The sequence below is a fragment of the Erythrolamprus reginae genome, chromosome 3 (genome assembly GCF_031021105.1).
Source record: "Erythrolamprus reginae isolate rEryReg1 chromosome 3, rEryReg1.hap1, whole genome shotgun sequence".
In the NCBI taxonomy this organism is placed as follows: Eukaryota; Metazoa; Chordata; class Lepidosauria; order Squamata; family Dipsadidae; genus Erythrolamprus; species Erythrolamprus reginae.
Window position 1 is genome coordinate 235354952 of NC_091952.1, and position 18349 is coordinate 235373300.

General features: G+C 40.5%; 1 protein-coding gene across 1 annotated transcript in view; it reads right to left on the minus strand.

Moving 5' to 3' along the window:
* Nucleotides 1-18349, minus strand: part of CSMD3 (CUB and Sushi multiple domains 3) — a 615639-nt gene that overhangs the window by 76519 nt on the left and 520771 nt on the right. Inside the window, 4 exon segments of the mRNA XM_070748648.1 lie at nt 1360-1536; nt 5171-5353; nt 6875-7048; nt 14917-15102. Coding sequence (XP_070604749.1) covers nt 1360-1536; nt 5171-5353; nt 6875-7048; nt 14917-15102 — 720 coding nt within the window.

Genomic DNA, 18349 nt, shown 5'->3' on the forward strand with positions numbered 1-18349 from the left:
TCTCTCTCTCTCAGCATCCCACCTACTATGCTAACTTGAAAAGAGAAGACAATTCTATTTAGCAAAATTTGTGCAAGTTGTCCCTTTAGAGGTTGCTTGAACAACTTCAGGAAACAATACTTTAGAGCAGTGGTTCTCAACCTAGGGGTTGGGACCCCTTTGGGGGGGGTCGAAAAACCATTTCACAGGGGTTGCCTAAGACCATGGGGAAAGACAAATTTCCCATGGTGCTAGGAATTAAAAAAAATTATTCTGGCACTTTGGAACATATTTTTACAATCCAACCAATCATGTGTTTACTATGGGGGTGTCCTTCTGACCATCCTGCCAATCAGCTTAAAGCTCCGTTGGCAGAATTGACACAAGACCTATCATTGAGGAGTCAGCACTTCATGAGGAACTATATTAAGGGTTGCAGCATTAGAAAGGTTGAGAACCACTGCTTTAGAGTTTGACATAATATGTCAGAACACAAGTATTTTATCTTCCAACCCAAAAATAACTCATTGTGAAAGGGGGCAAAGGATACAGCCTTATCTAATGGTTCAAGGAAATCTGACTCTGGTAGACCCAGGGATGGGCATATTTTTTTAGCCCAAATGAGATATGTGGTATGGAGCATCCAGGGCCAAGAATTGCCCCTCTTCGAGGACTCGGAGCAGCTCACAACAACATCTACAAAGTTGTACATTAACCCTAAAGTATAGTTCCTTTCATTACAAAAGATTCCATCAACATATAATAAATAGTACATCATTACAGTAAGAGGGCAGTAATATTCTTTCCATTTTTGCCAAGAAACTTATTGATCATGTGCCATCAAGACAGTGTTGACTTTCAGTGACTGCGTGGTATTTATATCTGCGGCCAAAAATCCTTACCCATCTTTGCTGTCATTAGTCACTCAGATCAGCCATTATATTGAGTGCTGAAAATCTCAGAGCCTTAGTAGCACTATTAACACTAGCAGGCCAATGAAAGAGAGTACCACTCTTCCCTTCAAAAGTGGGAGTCAAGTGGGTAAAGATAAAAACAGAGGAAAGTAAGGACAAAGGGCAAGGAACATTGGAGATGAATCATAAGTTACAGAAGAGTAGTTTGATGGATTCATCAAGTTTCTAGGCTGTCTGTGCCTTCGGTGTGTAAAGAAGCTATGACAACATCATTGGTTTGCATGGAACAACCTTGAATGGTCAAGCTCTGGAAGCCTGGTCCTAGGGGAGCAGGAAATGATAAATCTGAAACAGGGATGAGTCTGGCACTATCATGCTCTGTGTCCCCAATCTGACTTCCCCAAATATAGAAGCTGTAAGTGGTATCCTATAGATTGCAATAATAGTAAGAACAATAGATACTTGCTTGTACAATTTGGCAAGGAACCAGACCATGTTCCATTGGCAGTGCATTGTCGTACAGAAGGTCCAGACATAATATAGCCTTCCATGCAGGAATAAATCACAGAACTGGAGAATGTTGTGCCATCTATTTGAAACACTTTCCCATTAGCTGTTGTTCCAGGGTTACCACACTGAACAGCTTGAACAATCAGTGTGAAAATGCCAGAATTGGGAAGGAAAACAAACACAGAGAACAATTACTTAATAACTTAAATAATTGAAGTTGCAACTAACAATCCAATTTACTCATTAAAGAGTAGTTTATGTGAAAGATAAAAATCATTCATTGTGGCATCAGTCTTGCCCAAATGTCTTGAGCTTTCCTTCAAGGTTTTTGTATATTCAGCTGAAATGGAACCTTTATTTAATTTTTCTTGATTGAAATATGGCTAAAGTTTTTAGAATACCATAAATATTGTTTCATATAAATTTCTACACAGATTGAATTAAAATGCTGAACCATAGTTCAAAATTTGTGGCTTTTCATAAACATATTTTTTTCTACTTTTACTTTTAATTCTACTGTTGAAAAGGTGAAACAGTTTGCTTTTATCAACTTAATTTTTATATCAAATGTTATCATTTTTTTCTGATCATTTACAGCTTCTGAGCAGGAAAATGAGCATTCTGAAAAGTAAATAAATTATTCAGTCCTACAGCTACAAGGCACAAAATGGCTACCTAATGAAAATCTTTTTTTAACATAAATAATCTTTTTTTTTTTACTTTAACAAACCCAGCCAATTCAACTTTGGTAGACAATTAGAAAGCATGTCTCTAATAACATCTAGCATGATCTCACTCTCTTATCTATGATATTATTTTATTTTAAGAAAAAATCCAGGATGAATGAATCCAGTTTCAAAATTCACAAATATTTTATGTATTTCCCGTGTGTGTGTGTTTGTGTGTTGTAATTCAGTATTTTCAGGCCATTTTGACACATACATGTGTCTATACATGTATATGCATGTGTGTGAATTTTCCACCATGCAAATGAAATAATTGTATCATTTGTGTAGTGAAGTCAGGTTGCATTTATCATTTTGAAATCACTGTAGCTCATTGTAGATCCCCAACTTCTAGTTAATATAAAATTGAACTGTAATTTAAATATGTTTCATAATAATTGATTTTGTGAAAAGCGAAAACTCTTATAACTAACCATATTTATAAATCTAGCTAGTTTTTGCAAGCAGTAAACAGCCATTTAATACACACATTTATTGAAGATAAACAAATCTGTATTGCTCCCTACACACCTGTAAGGTACATGCTTATTTCTGCTGGTGTGGTATTCAAATGTTACTAAAAATGCTAAAACCAAGTTGTTTTGTTGTACTCAGATGTTTGTGTCCCATCAAACACTAATTACTGTTCAAATTCTTTGGAACAAATGATATTCCCACAGTGAATACAATGATGCCAGATGCTATCAATGTCAATCACACATGAATTTTAGTTTGCATAAAATGTGCTAATTTTAAGAGACCAGCCAAGACAATGACAAAAAGAGTATCTTATGGAAAGGTTGTGAGCGAAAAACACAGATATAACAGCATCATTCTAGGAAGGATAGTTACAAAAAATAAGTATGCAAGTGTTAACTATATCTGAATTAAAAAGTGAACTGTAGCACAGAGAGTTGAATCTAAAATTCATGCTTTGCACAAATTATACAAAACAGCAATCAAATGTATGTATGTATGTTGGAAAAATATAACTTCAAATATACTTAAAAAAGGAGTTTATTGGTAAACAAAAAATGAAAAAAAATGGAATGATGGTCATTGGCCTACAATGAAACTATAAAGACAATGACAAATGACAACTTCTTCACTATGGCAGAATGGCCTCTGAAGTAGAAAAATCTATATTAGCATACTTTGTGTTCTGTCATGGACTGGAAGAGTTCATTTTATTGTGATTGTGACTATTTTTAAAAGAACAACAACACAAAAACACTTAGTATTCCTGACAATGTTAACTCTGAATTGTGTTCTATCTCTAGGAAAGAGAATATAAATTGTGTACAGACATACAGTAATACCTCATCTTACGAACTTAATTGGTTCCGGAAGTAGGTTCGTAAGGCGAAAAGTTCGTAAGACGAAACATTGTTTCCCATAGGAAACAATGCAAAAGCGATTAATGCGTGCAAAAAGAAAAAAAATCGCAAAATGGCTGGGTGCCGCCGCCCAGCTGTCACCTTTTAAAACAGCTGGGGGGCTTCTCGGCGTTCTCCCGAACCCGAACTTTTCGGGTTCGGGAGGCCGCAGAGAAGTGCCGCCGCCCGGCTGTCACCTTGTGAAACAGCCGGGGGGAGGGGGGCGGCTTCTTGGCGTTCTCCCGATGCCGAACCCAGAAGTTCGGGTTCGAGTTCCGGAGGCCAATGAGAAGCGCCCGGCTGTTTCAGAAGGTTACAGCCGGGTGGCGCCGCTCAGTGGAGCGCCGTTTTTGCAATCGGCGGCGGCATTTTCGGCCGATCTGTAGGCTGGAAAGGAGGTGGGGAATCCCAATAGGGAATTCCATGGGCGGAGCTTTGACATCATATTTACAGCAGCACGAAGCTTACAACTTCAGCCTGATGATGGCGACTGTGATTTCACCAAAACGTCGCATAGACATGCAAAATATTACACGGGGCAAAACCCGAACTCAGAACAATCTACATATATATATATATATTCGTAGATTTTCACAGGTGGTACAGGAGATTTTGACATATTCAGGTTTTTTCCTGTATAAGTTTCAGAGATTCCTGGTGATGTTCATCATCTTCAGGCTGGTACTTTCGTCTTGTCTATATATATATAATTTTAGGTCATCAAGACTATACCTGAGTGTATTAGGGTCATGAAGGTTAATATAAGTAGCTAATAGATTTCAAACATATGATGACTTAATTATTTTTGTGTTTTAAAGATATGTAGTGATTTTAAAAATCAACACACCATTATACAGTGATCCCCCGATTATCGCGAGGGTTCCGTTCCAAGACCCCTCGCAATAATCGATATTTCGGGATGTAGTGGTGCAGAAGTAAAAACACCATCTGCGCATGCGCGCCCCTTTTTCCATGGCCGCACATGCGCAGATGGTGGAGTTTGCATGTGGGCGGCGGGGAAGACCGGGGAAGGTTCCTTCGGCCGCCCAACAGCTGATCTGCTCCATAGCGCGGCAGCAGCGAGGAGCCGAAGATGGGGTTTCCCCGTTGCCCAGGCAACGGGGAAACCCCATCTTCGGCTCCTCGCTGCTGCCGCGCTGCGGAGCAGATCAGCTGTTGGGCGGCCGAAGGAACCTTCCCCGGTCTTCCCCGCCGCCCAGGCAAAGGGGAAACCCCAAGATCACTTGCCGCTTGCCTGTCACCCGCTCGCCCGGCCGCTCGCTTGCCGCTTGCCCGTTCTCCCGCCCGCCTGCTCGCTTGCCGCTTGCCCGTCACCCGCTCGCCCGGCCGCTCGCTTGCCGCTTGCCCGTTCGCCCGCCCACCTGCTCGCTTGCCGCTTGCCTGTTCGCCCGCCCACCCGGCTGCTCGCTTGCCGCTCGAGAGCAAGAGGGGGAGAGATAGAGAAAGAGAGAGAAGGAAAGAAAGAGATGAGAGAGGGAGGAAGAGAGTGTGAGAGAGGAAGAAGCAAGATAGAGAAAGAGAGAGAGAAGGAAAGATGAGAAAGGAAGGGAGTGACGTCATCGGGTGGAAAAATCGCGATATAGCCTTTCGCAATGATCGGGATCGCGAAACTCGGGGGATCACTGTAGTTATAAAAATAATTTACCTTTACATTCTGGTTGCTTTCCTGTCCAACTTCCATTTCCCAAACAAGTTCTTTGTTCTGATCCATGAAGGATGTAACCAAGCTCACAAGAGAACTGTACAACACTTTTAGTTCTAAAATTAGTTTGTTCTCTAGAACCATGACCTGGGATTCCTGGATCCCCACAAGTCCCTGCTGTGTCACCTGGAAAATATCATTTGGGGTAGAATAATTAGAGTTATATTGTATAGGTTATATTGTCTAGCAACCTGAAACAAGAGGAATAAATTTATAATCAGTACAAAAATAAAAGGAGGCTACTAAAGAAAGGGGGGGGGGTGACCATTTCAGACTTGGTAATTGTACACTGACTTTCTCAATTTAGAACATACAGTACTCAGACCAAAGAAATTTCAAGTCCCTTATTTAATAGTTCTTGATTTTGTTTATAAAATAAAACCAGTGCTTTATTTCCATGGTATTTTTTTAAAAAGAAACTGCCCAGTTCAATCTAGTTTAGAATCAAATTATCTTCAGGGTAAATTAAACTGAGGAAAAAAACCAGTGTCCAAGTTATTGTAATAAAAATTCAGCTTACCAAGGCTAAAATGTGATACACGTTACAGGAAAAATAATTTGGAACTTTCTGGAGCTTCAAGTTTGTAAGTTATTACAAACATTGTAACAAATGGTGAAATCTATTCCTACTTTTGTAGTTACATCTGGAATATGAGAAAGGATTCCATCTAAACATTTATATGCCCTTTAGCAAATAATCATATAATAATAATCATCATCATATTTATTAGATACAGTAGTATAGAAATAGTGTCCATTGTTTTAGTGTCCTCCTATTCTGTGATTAAAGAATTGGACAAAACATTTGGCACAAGACAATTATTAAATCTGCTACTTTACTGTAGAAGATGTACCTTCTCAAGATCACTAAGTATAACTTCCATATGGGAGTTAATCCACAGAAACATATTTCTGCTTTCTTCCTTATATACATACAAGTCCTTAACTTGTGTGAATATGCCATTTAGTACTTTTATTTACTATTTCCCTTTTATTTATTTATTTTATTTTATTAGATTTGTATGCCGCCCCTCTCCGCAGACTTGGGGCGGCTCACAACAACAATAAAAAACAGCATAGACAGTAGAACAAATCTAATAATAAGAATTATCTAAAAAAACCCAACTGTTAAAAAAAACCATACAACACATACATACCAAACATAAAATATAAGAGAGCCTGGGGGAGATGTCTTAGTTCCCCCATGCCTGGCGATATAGGTGGGTCTTGAGTAACTTGCGAAAGACAAGGAAGGTGGGGCCTGTTCTAATCTCTGGGGGGAGTTGGTTCCAGAGGGTCGGGGCCGCCACAGAGAAGGCTCTTCCCCTGGGGCCCACCAAATGACATTGTTTGGTCGACGGGACCCGGAGAAGGTCAACTCTGTGGGACCTTATCGGCCGCTGGGATTTGTGCGGTAGAAGGTAGAACATTTAGTTTAAATGTTGTTTGAAATCTACTACTTCTCTTCTAGATTTATGACTCTATATGTGGATGAGGGCACCTAATGTGAAACCTATCTTTGATTACAGCTGTTTGTGATTTAAATGGGGTCTGGTTTTGAAGTTGTGAAAAGGAAACAAGAGCAGCCAAAAAGAAAGCTGTATTGGATGGTTTCAAAAGCACTTTCACATATTTTAAATGTGGTACCTGAGCAATGAGGCATTGTTCCACTCCAGTGTCCATTTAATTGGCATGTCCTAGATGCCTGGCCTATTAATGATTTCCTTCCCGAACAAGAATAATGAACAGTAGATCCAAATGTATACTTCTCTCCAGAAAGGATCGCATTTGGAGGAATGCCAGGATGACCGCAGTCAATCACTACGATACATAAATATTGGAGATAAAAATTATGTTATAATCAGCCAACTAAATCCTTCACTATCCCAGTGCACCATCAATATGTTTTACCAGTGATCAATAAAATATTATGATGAAGATGAACTTATAGCCACGTTTTTCATTTAATTCATAGAACAAATTGCTCTGCATTATTACCATTGTATTCACCAACGTATAACTATTCATTATCTTTCTCTCGTAGTGTGTGTCATGTTTGTGTGTCCATTATATTCCTAACTTTTTAGAAATAAACAAAGAAACATGTAGACTTATCTGAATTTATAATGCGTATTGGAATAATAGTTTCTTGTTATAGAGTATCCCCCTTTGAGATTATGTTGTGATCATGCACAAAACATTAGACGTTGGTCTTAGGCTTGGACATTGAAATATATCTTCTCCTATTCTGACTCAGTAAATAGAGCAGTTAAGACATGGAAAGGTCAGTTTGAATAAGTCCTGGGAGTCAAGAGATGTGCTTTCTGAGAAATATCACCCTGTAAATTCAGTTTTAAAAAGAACTGTTATAGCATTGCTTTCGAATGAACCTAGAAATGATAAATATCTATGCAACAATCAGGATCAATAGTATTATGGCCTTTTAGAAGTCAAATCTTACTCCATGAAAACATCTGGCTGATCAGCCTGATCAATTCTTCTTCCAAAGTGCTAATCTAGACAAGAGTTGGTTTTCCAGCTAAGGTCAATTACTTTGGAATAATAATTCATTTTCTACTCTTCCCCCACAAGGTCATCATCCTTTTTCATTTTGCAGAGTGAAAGTCAGTCAACCCTCTCAAATCTTCTCAGTTGCCACATCATGGCAGAGAAGGGTTTCTGGGAAGGGTGAAGAAAGAGAACTGGTGATCCTAAGCAAGGTCACACAATATATGAAGGGCATTTTAGCTGCTCCACAAAAGGAAGCAGGCAACTTCTACAGAGACAGAGGTCAGAAAAAGACACTAATTTTAATGACACTGGGGGAAAAAAACCTTCATTTCATACTCTGTAGAAGAAAGACAACGGTAAACCACTCCTCCCCTTTTTAATATATATACAGTGATACCTCGTCTTACAAACGCCTCGTCATACAAACTTTTCAAGATACAAACCCAGGCTTTAAGATTTTTTTGCCTCTTTTACAAACTACTTTCACCTTACAAACCCACCGCCACCGCTGGGAGGCCCCGCCTCTGGACTTCCGTTGCCAGCGAAGCACCCGTTTTTGCACTGCTGGGATTCCCCTGAGGCTCCCCTCCATGGGAAGCCCCACCTCCAGACTTCCATGTTTTTGTGATGCTGCAGGGGAATCCCAGTAGGGGAATCCCAGCAGTGAAAAACGGGCGCTTCAGCTGGCAAAAGGGGTCAATTTTGGGCTTGCATGGATTAATTGCTTTTCCATTGATTCCTATGGGAAACATTGTTTCGTCTTACAAACTTTTCACCTTAAGAACCTGGTCCCGGAACCAATTAAGTTTGTAAGAGAGGGTGTCACTGTATATTAAAACAACATGAAGGAAAACAGGAAAACAACATGAAGAGGCACTATATAGTGATTGATGATATAGTGCCATTTGATGGCTCCCTCAGGCCAGTTGGTCTTCATCAAGCTACTGAAGAAGAATTGAAGATCTTTTGGAGCACTAATAGTCTTTACGATGCAGATAGATTAAAGCCTTTGGGACGTATCATTATTGATGTTGCCAGGTAGAAAAAGAAAAACTGAAGTAGTAAAGACAGGATTACCCTTGAGAATGTGAGACATTCTTTCTGATAGATGGATGAGTGCTTTACAGCTAAATAAAATAAATAAAGGAACACAGGAAAATTCAGCGTAGGAAAAGATGACTACACAATGACATCTTAGGCATCAGAGAAATCTCAGTGGACTGAACTGGGATAATTTCAGTCAGAAAATCATACTATTTTCCACATGGGATCTAAAAAAGAGCCGTGGTGGCGCAGCAAGTAGAGTGCAGTACTGCAGGCCACTAAATCTGACTGTAGATCTGCAGGTCAGCGGTTCAAATCTCATCACCGGTTCAAGGTTGACTCAGCCTACCATTCTTCTGAGGTGGGTAAAATGAGGACCTGGATTGTGGAGGCAATATTCTCGCTGTGTTAAAAAGTACTATTGCTAACATGTTGTAAGCCTCCCTTAGTCTATGGAGAAGGGCGGCATAAAAAATCAAATTGAATCAAGAAAGAAAGAAAGAAAGAAAGAAAGAAAGAAAGAAAGAAAGAAAGAAAGAAAGAAAGAAAGAAAGAATTCTATTGTCTATGCAGATTCTCAATCATCCAGGTCATGGATGTCCAAAAGTTGCTTTTTCAAAAAAGCATTTGGTTTTTCTTTGAAAATAAATAACTGAAGCAGTTTCTTGGATGGGAAGTAAAATAATTTCAAGGAAAAACAAACTGTCATTGCCTTTTGAAACAGTCCTTTTGGCAGCAAGGAATGTCAGTGCTTTCATGAAAGCAGTAAGACAATAGCAAGCACCTATTGGGTACAATGCAACGGGCAATGGAATACTATGAATTGGACCTTGAGGGCCTCTTTTTAATAGGACAATTGTCCAAGTTTATGTGCCTGCTACTGATGTAGAAGACCATACTGATTAATGTTATGATCAAGTTCCATTTGAATTTGATAAAACATGTAATCCAGATATGCTTTTTATGGCTGGAGACTAGAATTCCAAAGCTGGAAAGAATAGAGAGGGGAAAAAATAGTTAGACTGCTTGGATTAGGTATCAAAATGAAGCAGGATATCAACATAATAATTTCTACTGATCTGATTATTTCCATATCGTGAACACAGTTTTCAACTGAACACTTATATATAATGTATTTTTATATTATAAATACTTATATGCATGGACTGTAGGAGATGAACTACACAGAAATCAGATGGACTACATTATTGGTATAAGGCAGAGATGGACTGCTACCGGAACAGTCAGGTGTTATGCTCCGGTAGCGATTTTTGGGATGAGCATACAGCTGTGTGTCCCTGACATACGCACATGCATGAGATTTTGTTTCTGTGCAAGTGCAGCAAGTGAAATCTCATGTGAACATGCTCGCAGGAGTGAGATTTCAGCAATTTTTGCTGATTTTTTGCTTCTGCGTATGTGTGGAAGCAGGGGTGGGCTGCTGCCCGGATTGGGGGGGGGAGACTCAGTAGGGTAGCGAAAATGGAGCTCTACCCCAGAGCATCCAATTTACAGTGAAAGGTGTTTTAAAAAATGCAGGGCGTCCTGCAGAAGCCATGCCCACAATGTGGTAGTAAAAGTTTTAGTAGCCCTTCACTGTGTGGGAGCCAAATCTCACGCCAACGCACACGTGCACATCTGCGACGGTCTTGGAGGGCACACCGGTAGTGCCAAAGATGGCAGTCCTTCGCCGGTATAAGGTGATAGAGTTCAAAGATGATATCAAGAATTTGCCCTGCACTAACTAAGGAACACATAATGAATATCTATTTTGATGCTGTTGTGTGGCTTTATTGATTTAATTATTTTATTTTTGATTGAAAATATTTTATTGAAAATTATTGAGGGTGGGGCCTGAAAGTCAATTGACTGTGGTGAACTAAAAATAAATAAATAAATAAATAGATTAACAGATTAACAGAGTTGGAAGGAGCCTTGTGTCAGGCTCAAAGTCTGCCTGACACAGTTTGGTAGCAATAGAGGAATGGGAGGGAGGGAGAGAGAGAGAGAGAGAGAGAGATATTGACAAAATTGAACGGGTCCAAAGACGGGCTACAAGAATGGTGGAAGGTCTTAAGCATAAAACGTATCAGGAAAGACTTAATGAACTCAATCTGTATAATCTGGAGGACAGAAGGAAAAGGGGGGACATGATCGAAACATTTAAATATGTTAAAGGGTTAAATAAGGTTCAGGAGGGAAGTGTTTTTAATAGGAAAATGAACACAAGAACAAGGGGACACAATCTGAAGTTAGTTGGGGGAAAGATCAAAAGCAACATGAGAAAATATTATTTCACTGAAAGAGTAGTAGATCCTTGGAACAAACTTCCAGCAGACATGGTTGGTAAATCCACAGTAACTGAATTGAAACATGCCTGGGATAAACATATATCCATTGTAAGATAAAATACAGGAAATAGTATAAGGGCAGACTAGATGGACCATGAGGTCTTTTTCTGCTGTCAGTCTTCTATGTTTCTATGTTTCTATGCCACTACATATTCCTTTACATTCTTTTATGCAGACTCCAAGGTAAACTGAACAAAGGAAGGAACCAGTAATTCCTGCATCGGATTGGTCCTCATGATTGCACTTGTGGGTGTGAGGATGTGATATGAGCTTTGACCCGGATGTAATCTTAAGGGACTCAGAGTTGGAATGAATCAAGTTGAATCCAGAAATGGCTTTGTTAATAAATCGAATCCTGCATGAGAGCACAGGCATGGAAATTGATTTATTTCTCAGATGCTATTTGGTTCGCTGACACCTTGTGGTCATCTTGTACAGCCCTACCCCCCAAGTAGGAGACTTCCACAATCTCTAAAGGCAAATTGTTTGATTGGTTGTTCTCACTGTCAGAAAATTTCTCCTTATTCCTAGGTTGAATCTCTCCTTGATCAATTTCCACCCATTATTCCCTGTCTAGTCTTTAGATACTTTGGAAAACAGGTTTAATCCCTCTTCTCTGTGACAGCCCCTCAAATATTGGAACACTACTACCATGTCTCCCCGGATCCTTCTCTTCACTAAACCAGCCATGCCCCGTTCCTGTAACCATTTTTCATATGTTTAGTCTCCAGTTCCCTAATCATCTTGATTGCTCTTCTCTGCACTTTTTCTACATCTTTTTTATAGTGTGGTGATCAAAACTGGGTGCAATATTCGAGATGTGGTCTTACAAAGGCTTGATAGAGTGGTATTAGTACCTCACTTTATCTTGATTGAATCTCTCTGTTAATGCAATTTAGGATTGCATTGGCTTTTTGGCTGCCATTGCACACTGTTGGCTCATATTTAATTGGTGGTCCCTATAGTCCCAAGGTTTCCATATTATTTCAGACACTGACCTACCTTAGTCAATTTTTCTAACAATTGCAATTGGATAACAGCGGTGAAGCTCTTTGAATACAAGTGTTGAGTATTTTTCTTCTTGCAAATTTTAGTTATATGCAGGGCCGCCGATAGACGGGTATTACTGGTAGCGGCGTCCCGGGCCCCGGCCAAATTGGAAAATGGGGGGGGCCCGGGCCCGGTACCCGCCAAAAACTCCCCAACTCCGATTGAGACAAACTCTGCCTCTGCGGCCCGCACCTTCTTCCCACCCCACGAGGAAAGAAGGCAGGGAGGCCGGCAGACAGGCAGGGAGCCCCGATGGCAGCCGCGGAAGGAGGAAAGACCGCGGGGTTGGCTCAGCCCTCTGGAAGCGAAGCTGCGCTGCTGGGGAAGCGGAATTGGGGAAGCCAGGAGAGGGCTGAGCCCGGCCGGCTTCTCCGCCGGCCTTGTGTCCCCCCCGAGGATTGCAAGAGCAAGAGAGCCGCGCCTTTCGGCTTCCGGAAGTGCTGGGCCGGGGGTTCGGGGGGGCCATGAACGCCGCCCGGAGCCAATGGCTTCTTTTGGGCTTACTTGAATTCCTGCTGCTGGTAAGCGCGCGCGGGTGGCCGGGTGGGAAGGGCGAGGCGCGAAGAGAGAGAGAAGTGGACCAAAAGAAAGAAAAGGGAAAGAGAGGGAGGGAAAGAGAAATGGAGAGGAAGGAAGGAGGGAGGGGAGGGAGGGAGAGAAGGAAGGAAGAGAAAGGAGGGTAGAAAGAGAGGGAGAGAGAGAGGAGAGAGAAAGGAAGAGGAGAGATAGAAAGGAAGAGAGAGAAAGAAAGAGGGATAGAAAGAGAGAGAGAGTGAGAGATGCTCAGTGAGCCTTTCTTTGAAGTTGCCTTTCTTTCTTTCTTTCTTTCTTTCTTTCTTTCTTTCTTTCTTTCTCTTTCCCTCTTTCTCTCTTGCTCTTTCATTCTTTTTTCTTTCTCTTGCTTTCTTTCTTTCTCTTGCTTTCTCTCCTTCCTTCCCTCCTTCCATTTCTTTCATTCCCCCTCTCTATTTTTATTTCTCTTTCATTCTTTCTTTCTCTCTTTCTTGCTTTCTTTCTTGCTCTTTTTCTTTCTCTCTTTTACCTTCCCTTCCTCTATTTCTTCTTTTCTTTCTCCTTCCTACCTTCTTCCCTCCCTCCCTTCCTTCAGTCCTTCCTCTCTTACTCTCCCCTTTCATAAGTTTCCTTGCTTCCTTCCTCTGTTCCTGTCCCTTCCCCCTTTCTTTCTTTCTTTCTTTCCTTCCTTCCCCCCCTCCATTTCTTGCTTTCCTTCTCCTTCCTCCCTTGTTTCCTCCCTCATTCCCTTCTTTCACTCCTTCTTCTCTTACTCTCCCCTTTCACACCTTTCCTTGCTTTCTTTGCACCCTTCCTCTGTTCCTGTCCCTTCCCTCTTTCCTTCCTTCCTTCCCACCCTCCGTCCATTCATTCACCCATTCCTCTCTTGATCGCCCCTTTTACCATTCCTTCCTTCCTTCCGATGTGGGCCCGGGCCGGCAGAGTAGTTTGCTTTTGCACCCCGTCTCGAGCTCCCTTGGTGCCAACCCGGCCCTCCCCACTTCAGAGAGAAGGGGGAGAAAGATAGAGAGAGAAAGAGAAAGAGAGAGATAAAAAGAGAAAGATAGAGGGAGAGAAAGAGATAGAAAGAGACAAAGAGAGGGGGAGAGAAAGAGAGAGAGAAAGAAAGAGAGAAAGTGAGATAAAAGAGAAAAAAGAGAGAAAGAGAGATAAAAAGAGGAAGAGAAAGAGAGAGGGGGAGGGAGAGAAAGAGAAAGAGAAAGAAAGAGAGAAGGGGAGAGAGGGAGAGAAAGAGGGAGAGAAAGTGAAAGAGAGAGGGAGGGAGAGAAAGAGATAGAAAGAGAAAGAGAGAGGTTGGGAGAGAGAAAAAAGAGAGAAAGAGATATAAAGAGAAAAAGAGAGAAAGGGAGATAAAAAGAGAAAAAGAGAGAGAAAGGGAGAGAAAAAGAGAAAAAGAAAGAAAAGTAGAGAGAGAAAGAGAGATAAAAAGAGAAAGAGAGAGAGAGAGATAGAAAAGCAGGTGGGGGGGGGGCACACCTATTTTGCCAGTCCTCGGATGGGCCATAGGGATCCGGTGTATGTGGAGGGAGAGGTCCCCAGCTTCTGTTCTGCAGAGGGGAAGCCAAAGCCCCCGCATGGGTTATGCAGAGTGCCAGTGTTTGGGGCAAGGTGGGGGGTGGGGGTCTTCCTTAACCCCCATTTCTTTGGCGGGGCTAAGAGGCCTGCCCAGCAGGGCTGATGTGTTGCGGAAGGTCTTGTCGAGGGAGACCAGTGGAGCCCCCCCCCTGCTCCCATCCCCAGGGAAGGGGGTTCTGGCATCACTGCCACTGGCTTTGGAAAGAAGCCCCCGGCCTCTTCAGGGGGTGGAGGGAGGGGTCCGTAGCACAGGGCTGGACAATGGCTGAAGACAGTTGACTGCAGCTTTCAGAATTCCTCAGCCAGGAATATGAAGAAGACAGTTTGAAAATTTAAAAGGGAAGGAAGGAAGGAAGGAAGGAAGGAAGGAGGGAGGGAGGAGGGAGGGAAAAGAAAAAGAAGAGAAAAAAGGAAAGAAAGAAAAAGAAGAAAGAAAGAAAGAAAGAAAGAGGAAGGAAGGAAGGGAAAAAAACCAAAAGAGAAAAAAGAAAGAAAAAGGGAAGGAAGGAAGGAAGGAAGGAAGGAAGGAAGAAGGGAGGGGGGCCCAGACACTTAGGCTGTATGGGGCCCCAAAATTCCTGATGGCGGCCCTGGTTATATGCACCAATATTTTAAAATACTTACTAATACATTCTGGCAGAGGTTTATCCCAGTGTCCATTTGGTTGACAGACTAAAATTGAAGAGCCAAATAAAAAATATCCAGGACTGCAGTCATAAAAAACAACTGTACCATAGGTGAAATTTCCATGTTCTATTTTGCTTTCTCTTATAGAATTCCCAGGGATTCCTGGATCCGAACAGTTGACCACTAAACAAGAACAATAACAGGACTTGACATAACCTGTATATTTCACATTAGAAAATAATATCAAAGGCATGCAAAGTTAACATTAATTAATGCTAGAATACAAAAAAACTATGTGTTTGTAATGCATTTTTTTTGTTTATTAAAAAACTTGAAAAATGTATGTGTGTGTGTATGTATGTATGTATGCATGCATGCATGCATGTATATATGTATGTATTATATTTTTTGCCGTCATTCTTGAAACGAGTCAGAGTGGCGTACAACATTAAATATAACAATATATAAGAAATTTAATAACTATAAAACTATAAAAAATATTTTAAAAACCACATTTTAAAAGATCCCATATGCACTCACACACATTCATCCAGTCCAATCCAATCATATTTAGTAATAGCCGGAGATAATCTCATCACTCATAGCCACCCGCAGGGGTAGTTTTTTAAAGCTTTATGAAAGACCAGGACGGAGGGGACGGTATGTATCTCCAGAGGGAGTATGCGTTATATTCTGTATGTATACATTCTATAATGTATGTATCCTATAATAATGGTGATTTAATGTGAATGTTAATGCCAACGTCTCTGTCTCTGTAACCTTACAGAATTAATATTGAAGCACAGCAGTTCTTTTTAATATCCACATTCCTTTTAAAAAAACGAGTCACCTTTATTTCCAATTCGCATCAATTAGGAGAGAAATAATATTAATGAAAATGCACTGCTTTATTGTAAGTAAATTCCTATCTTGCTTATATGTAACCACAGAATTGCATAATCTTAATCTTATATACTATTATTCCAATAATCTTATATAATACTTAATAAGGAGCACTTTATACAAATTTCCTAAAGCTAATACAAAATATTGCAGTACTTGCAAAATATTATCCTGAATGAAAATTACATTTCATAGTCATTATCTGTCTTGTCAAAAATAATTAGGCAACTTATTGGGCATACCTAGTGTTCTTTGCCTGCACAACAATATATCTTGCTAGCTCAGCCAAGATACATTCAATAATTTCTATCATGCTAACCAGTGGTGCAGCTAAGTAATTTCAAACTCTGAACTTCACAGTCTTACACTTTCTCTGTGGCAGCCATATCCATCACATCAATTATAGAGCATGCATTAAACATGTTTCTCCTCCCCATCATCATTAGATATGAAGAAATCATTTCAGTAAGTGCAGTTTCTCATTTTTAACTAATTTTCATCATAAGAAATAAATAAATTAGTAGAGTTGGTGTTTTCTGTTCTGATGATTAAAGCATTGGGTTAGAAAGAAATGTCCTTTAGTGGAAGAAATATACCCGCACTTATCCCAACATGACTGATTTGAAAAAGTTAAGTGTGATTTTATTTATTTTATTTTATTTATTATTTAGATTTGTATGCCGCCCCTCTCCGCAGACTCGGGGCGGCTCACAACAAGATACAGCGAATCATAACAAATCCAAATAGATTTAAAATATTTAAAAAGATTTAAAAAGAACCCCATTTACTAACAAACACACACACAAACATACCATGTATAAATTGAACATGCCCGGGGGAGGTGTTTCAGTTCCCCCATGCCTGACGGCAAAGGTGGGTTTTAAGGAGTTTACGGAAAGCAGGGAGAGTAGGGGCAGTCCTAATCTCTGCAGGGAGTTGGTTCCAGAGAGTCGGGGCCGCCACAGAGAAGGCTCTTCCCCTGGGGCCCGCCAACCGACATTGTTTAGTTGACGGGACCCGGAGAAGGCCCACTCTGTGGGACCTAATCGGTCGCTGGGATTCGTGATCATGTGTGGTTAGAACTTGGATGGTGAATAAGGATTCTCAGAACATTTCAGTTACAGGCAAGATTAGAAAACTGAAAGAAAAAAAGCTACCTACTGAAAGAAAACTTTACAACACCCCACAAACATACACAAACCAGAATATAAATAATAAAATAAAGAGCTATAATTAGGAGCAACATATAAAGTTTACATGTAAGAAAAAATAGCAATAAGAAACTAACACAATACATTATATAGTATAAAAACATAACACAACAGTAATAATTGCCGGAATGCTAAATAAAAGGTAGGTGGCAACCCTACACACTTCAGTATGGATTTTTTTTAAAATTACTTTTTACAAATTTCCTCACTTATTTTCATTGCGTGAATGCTCCTCTGACTTCCCCCTTTTCTTTATTTCCCACTATTAGGGAATAAATTAGCTTAACTTTTCAAATAAGGACCTGCTCGCTTGAAGTTAACTAGCCGCCAGCAGGCAGTTTTGATTAATTTTTGCACTAATCAATTTATTTCTCAGGATGTTCAAGAACGGGTTGAAAGAAAATGGATAGAAGCTGTTGATTTTAAAGGAACTCATTTGTTTCAATTTCCCCTTTTTAAACAAATGGAATTTCCTGGATGTTTCATCTTTTTAAAAAGAAACTCCAATCAATACACATATTAACTTTGATCTTTAGAAAAATAAAGTTTAAACTATTATAAATTAATGTTCAGTGATCCCCCCCCCCCCCCAAATCATTTATATTTTCCAAATAATGTGTTAATGTTAATCAGAAGATGCTATTGTAAGAAATATCCTTCTGGATTCTAGTGGGGAAAATGTTCCAAGTGGGGAAAAAGTTTGGTTCCAAGTGGGGAAAACTAGAAGCCTGGAGGCTGTTTTGAAATATGGTTTTAATGGCGGACAGAAGAACCACATGATTCTGAGTTCCTGGGGAAAATGGGGAATCACATGCCTCAAAGATGCTGAAGAAGAAGAGAAGGGCAGAGATGCTGAGAGTGCCTGAGTTTTATACTCTCTGTCGGGCCCCACCACCTTAAATCTGTTTCCTGTTCCTATGTAAGAAGTGTATCCCATTGGCTGTCTGACTCTAAGGGGGCGGGGGTCTTAGCTAACTTAGCTTTGTCTGTATCCCAGGTTAGTTTGAGTGATGACTAATGCATTCTTCCCAGGTGCCATGTGGTGAGATGGGCAGAGGGCTAATGCTATCTTTGTTATGTAGTGTAGACTGCCCATTGACAAAGTGAGCTGGGCTCAGGCTTTGATGGTCCAGTCATGAAGGGGCTACTAAGAGTGAGTATTTTTCTGTCTAAAACCCTGGTTCCCAACGTGGGGGCCATGCCCCACAGGGGGGCAATTTGATTTTTAATAGGGGCAATTGGAACCTTGTTTAAACCAAGTTAATGGCCATTTTAGGCTTCCTCCATATGAGTAGGAGTTCACTTTTTGAATAGTA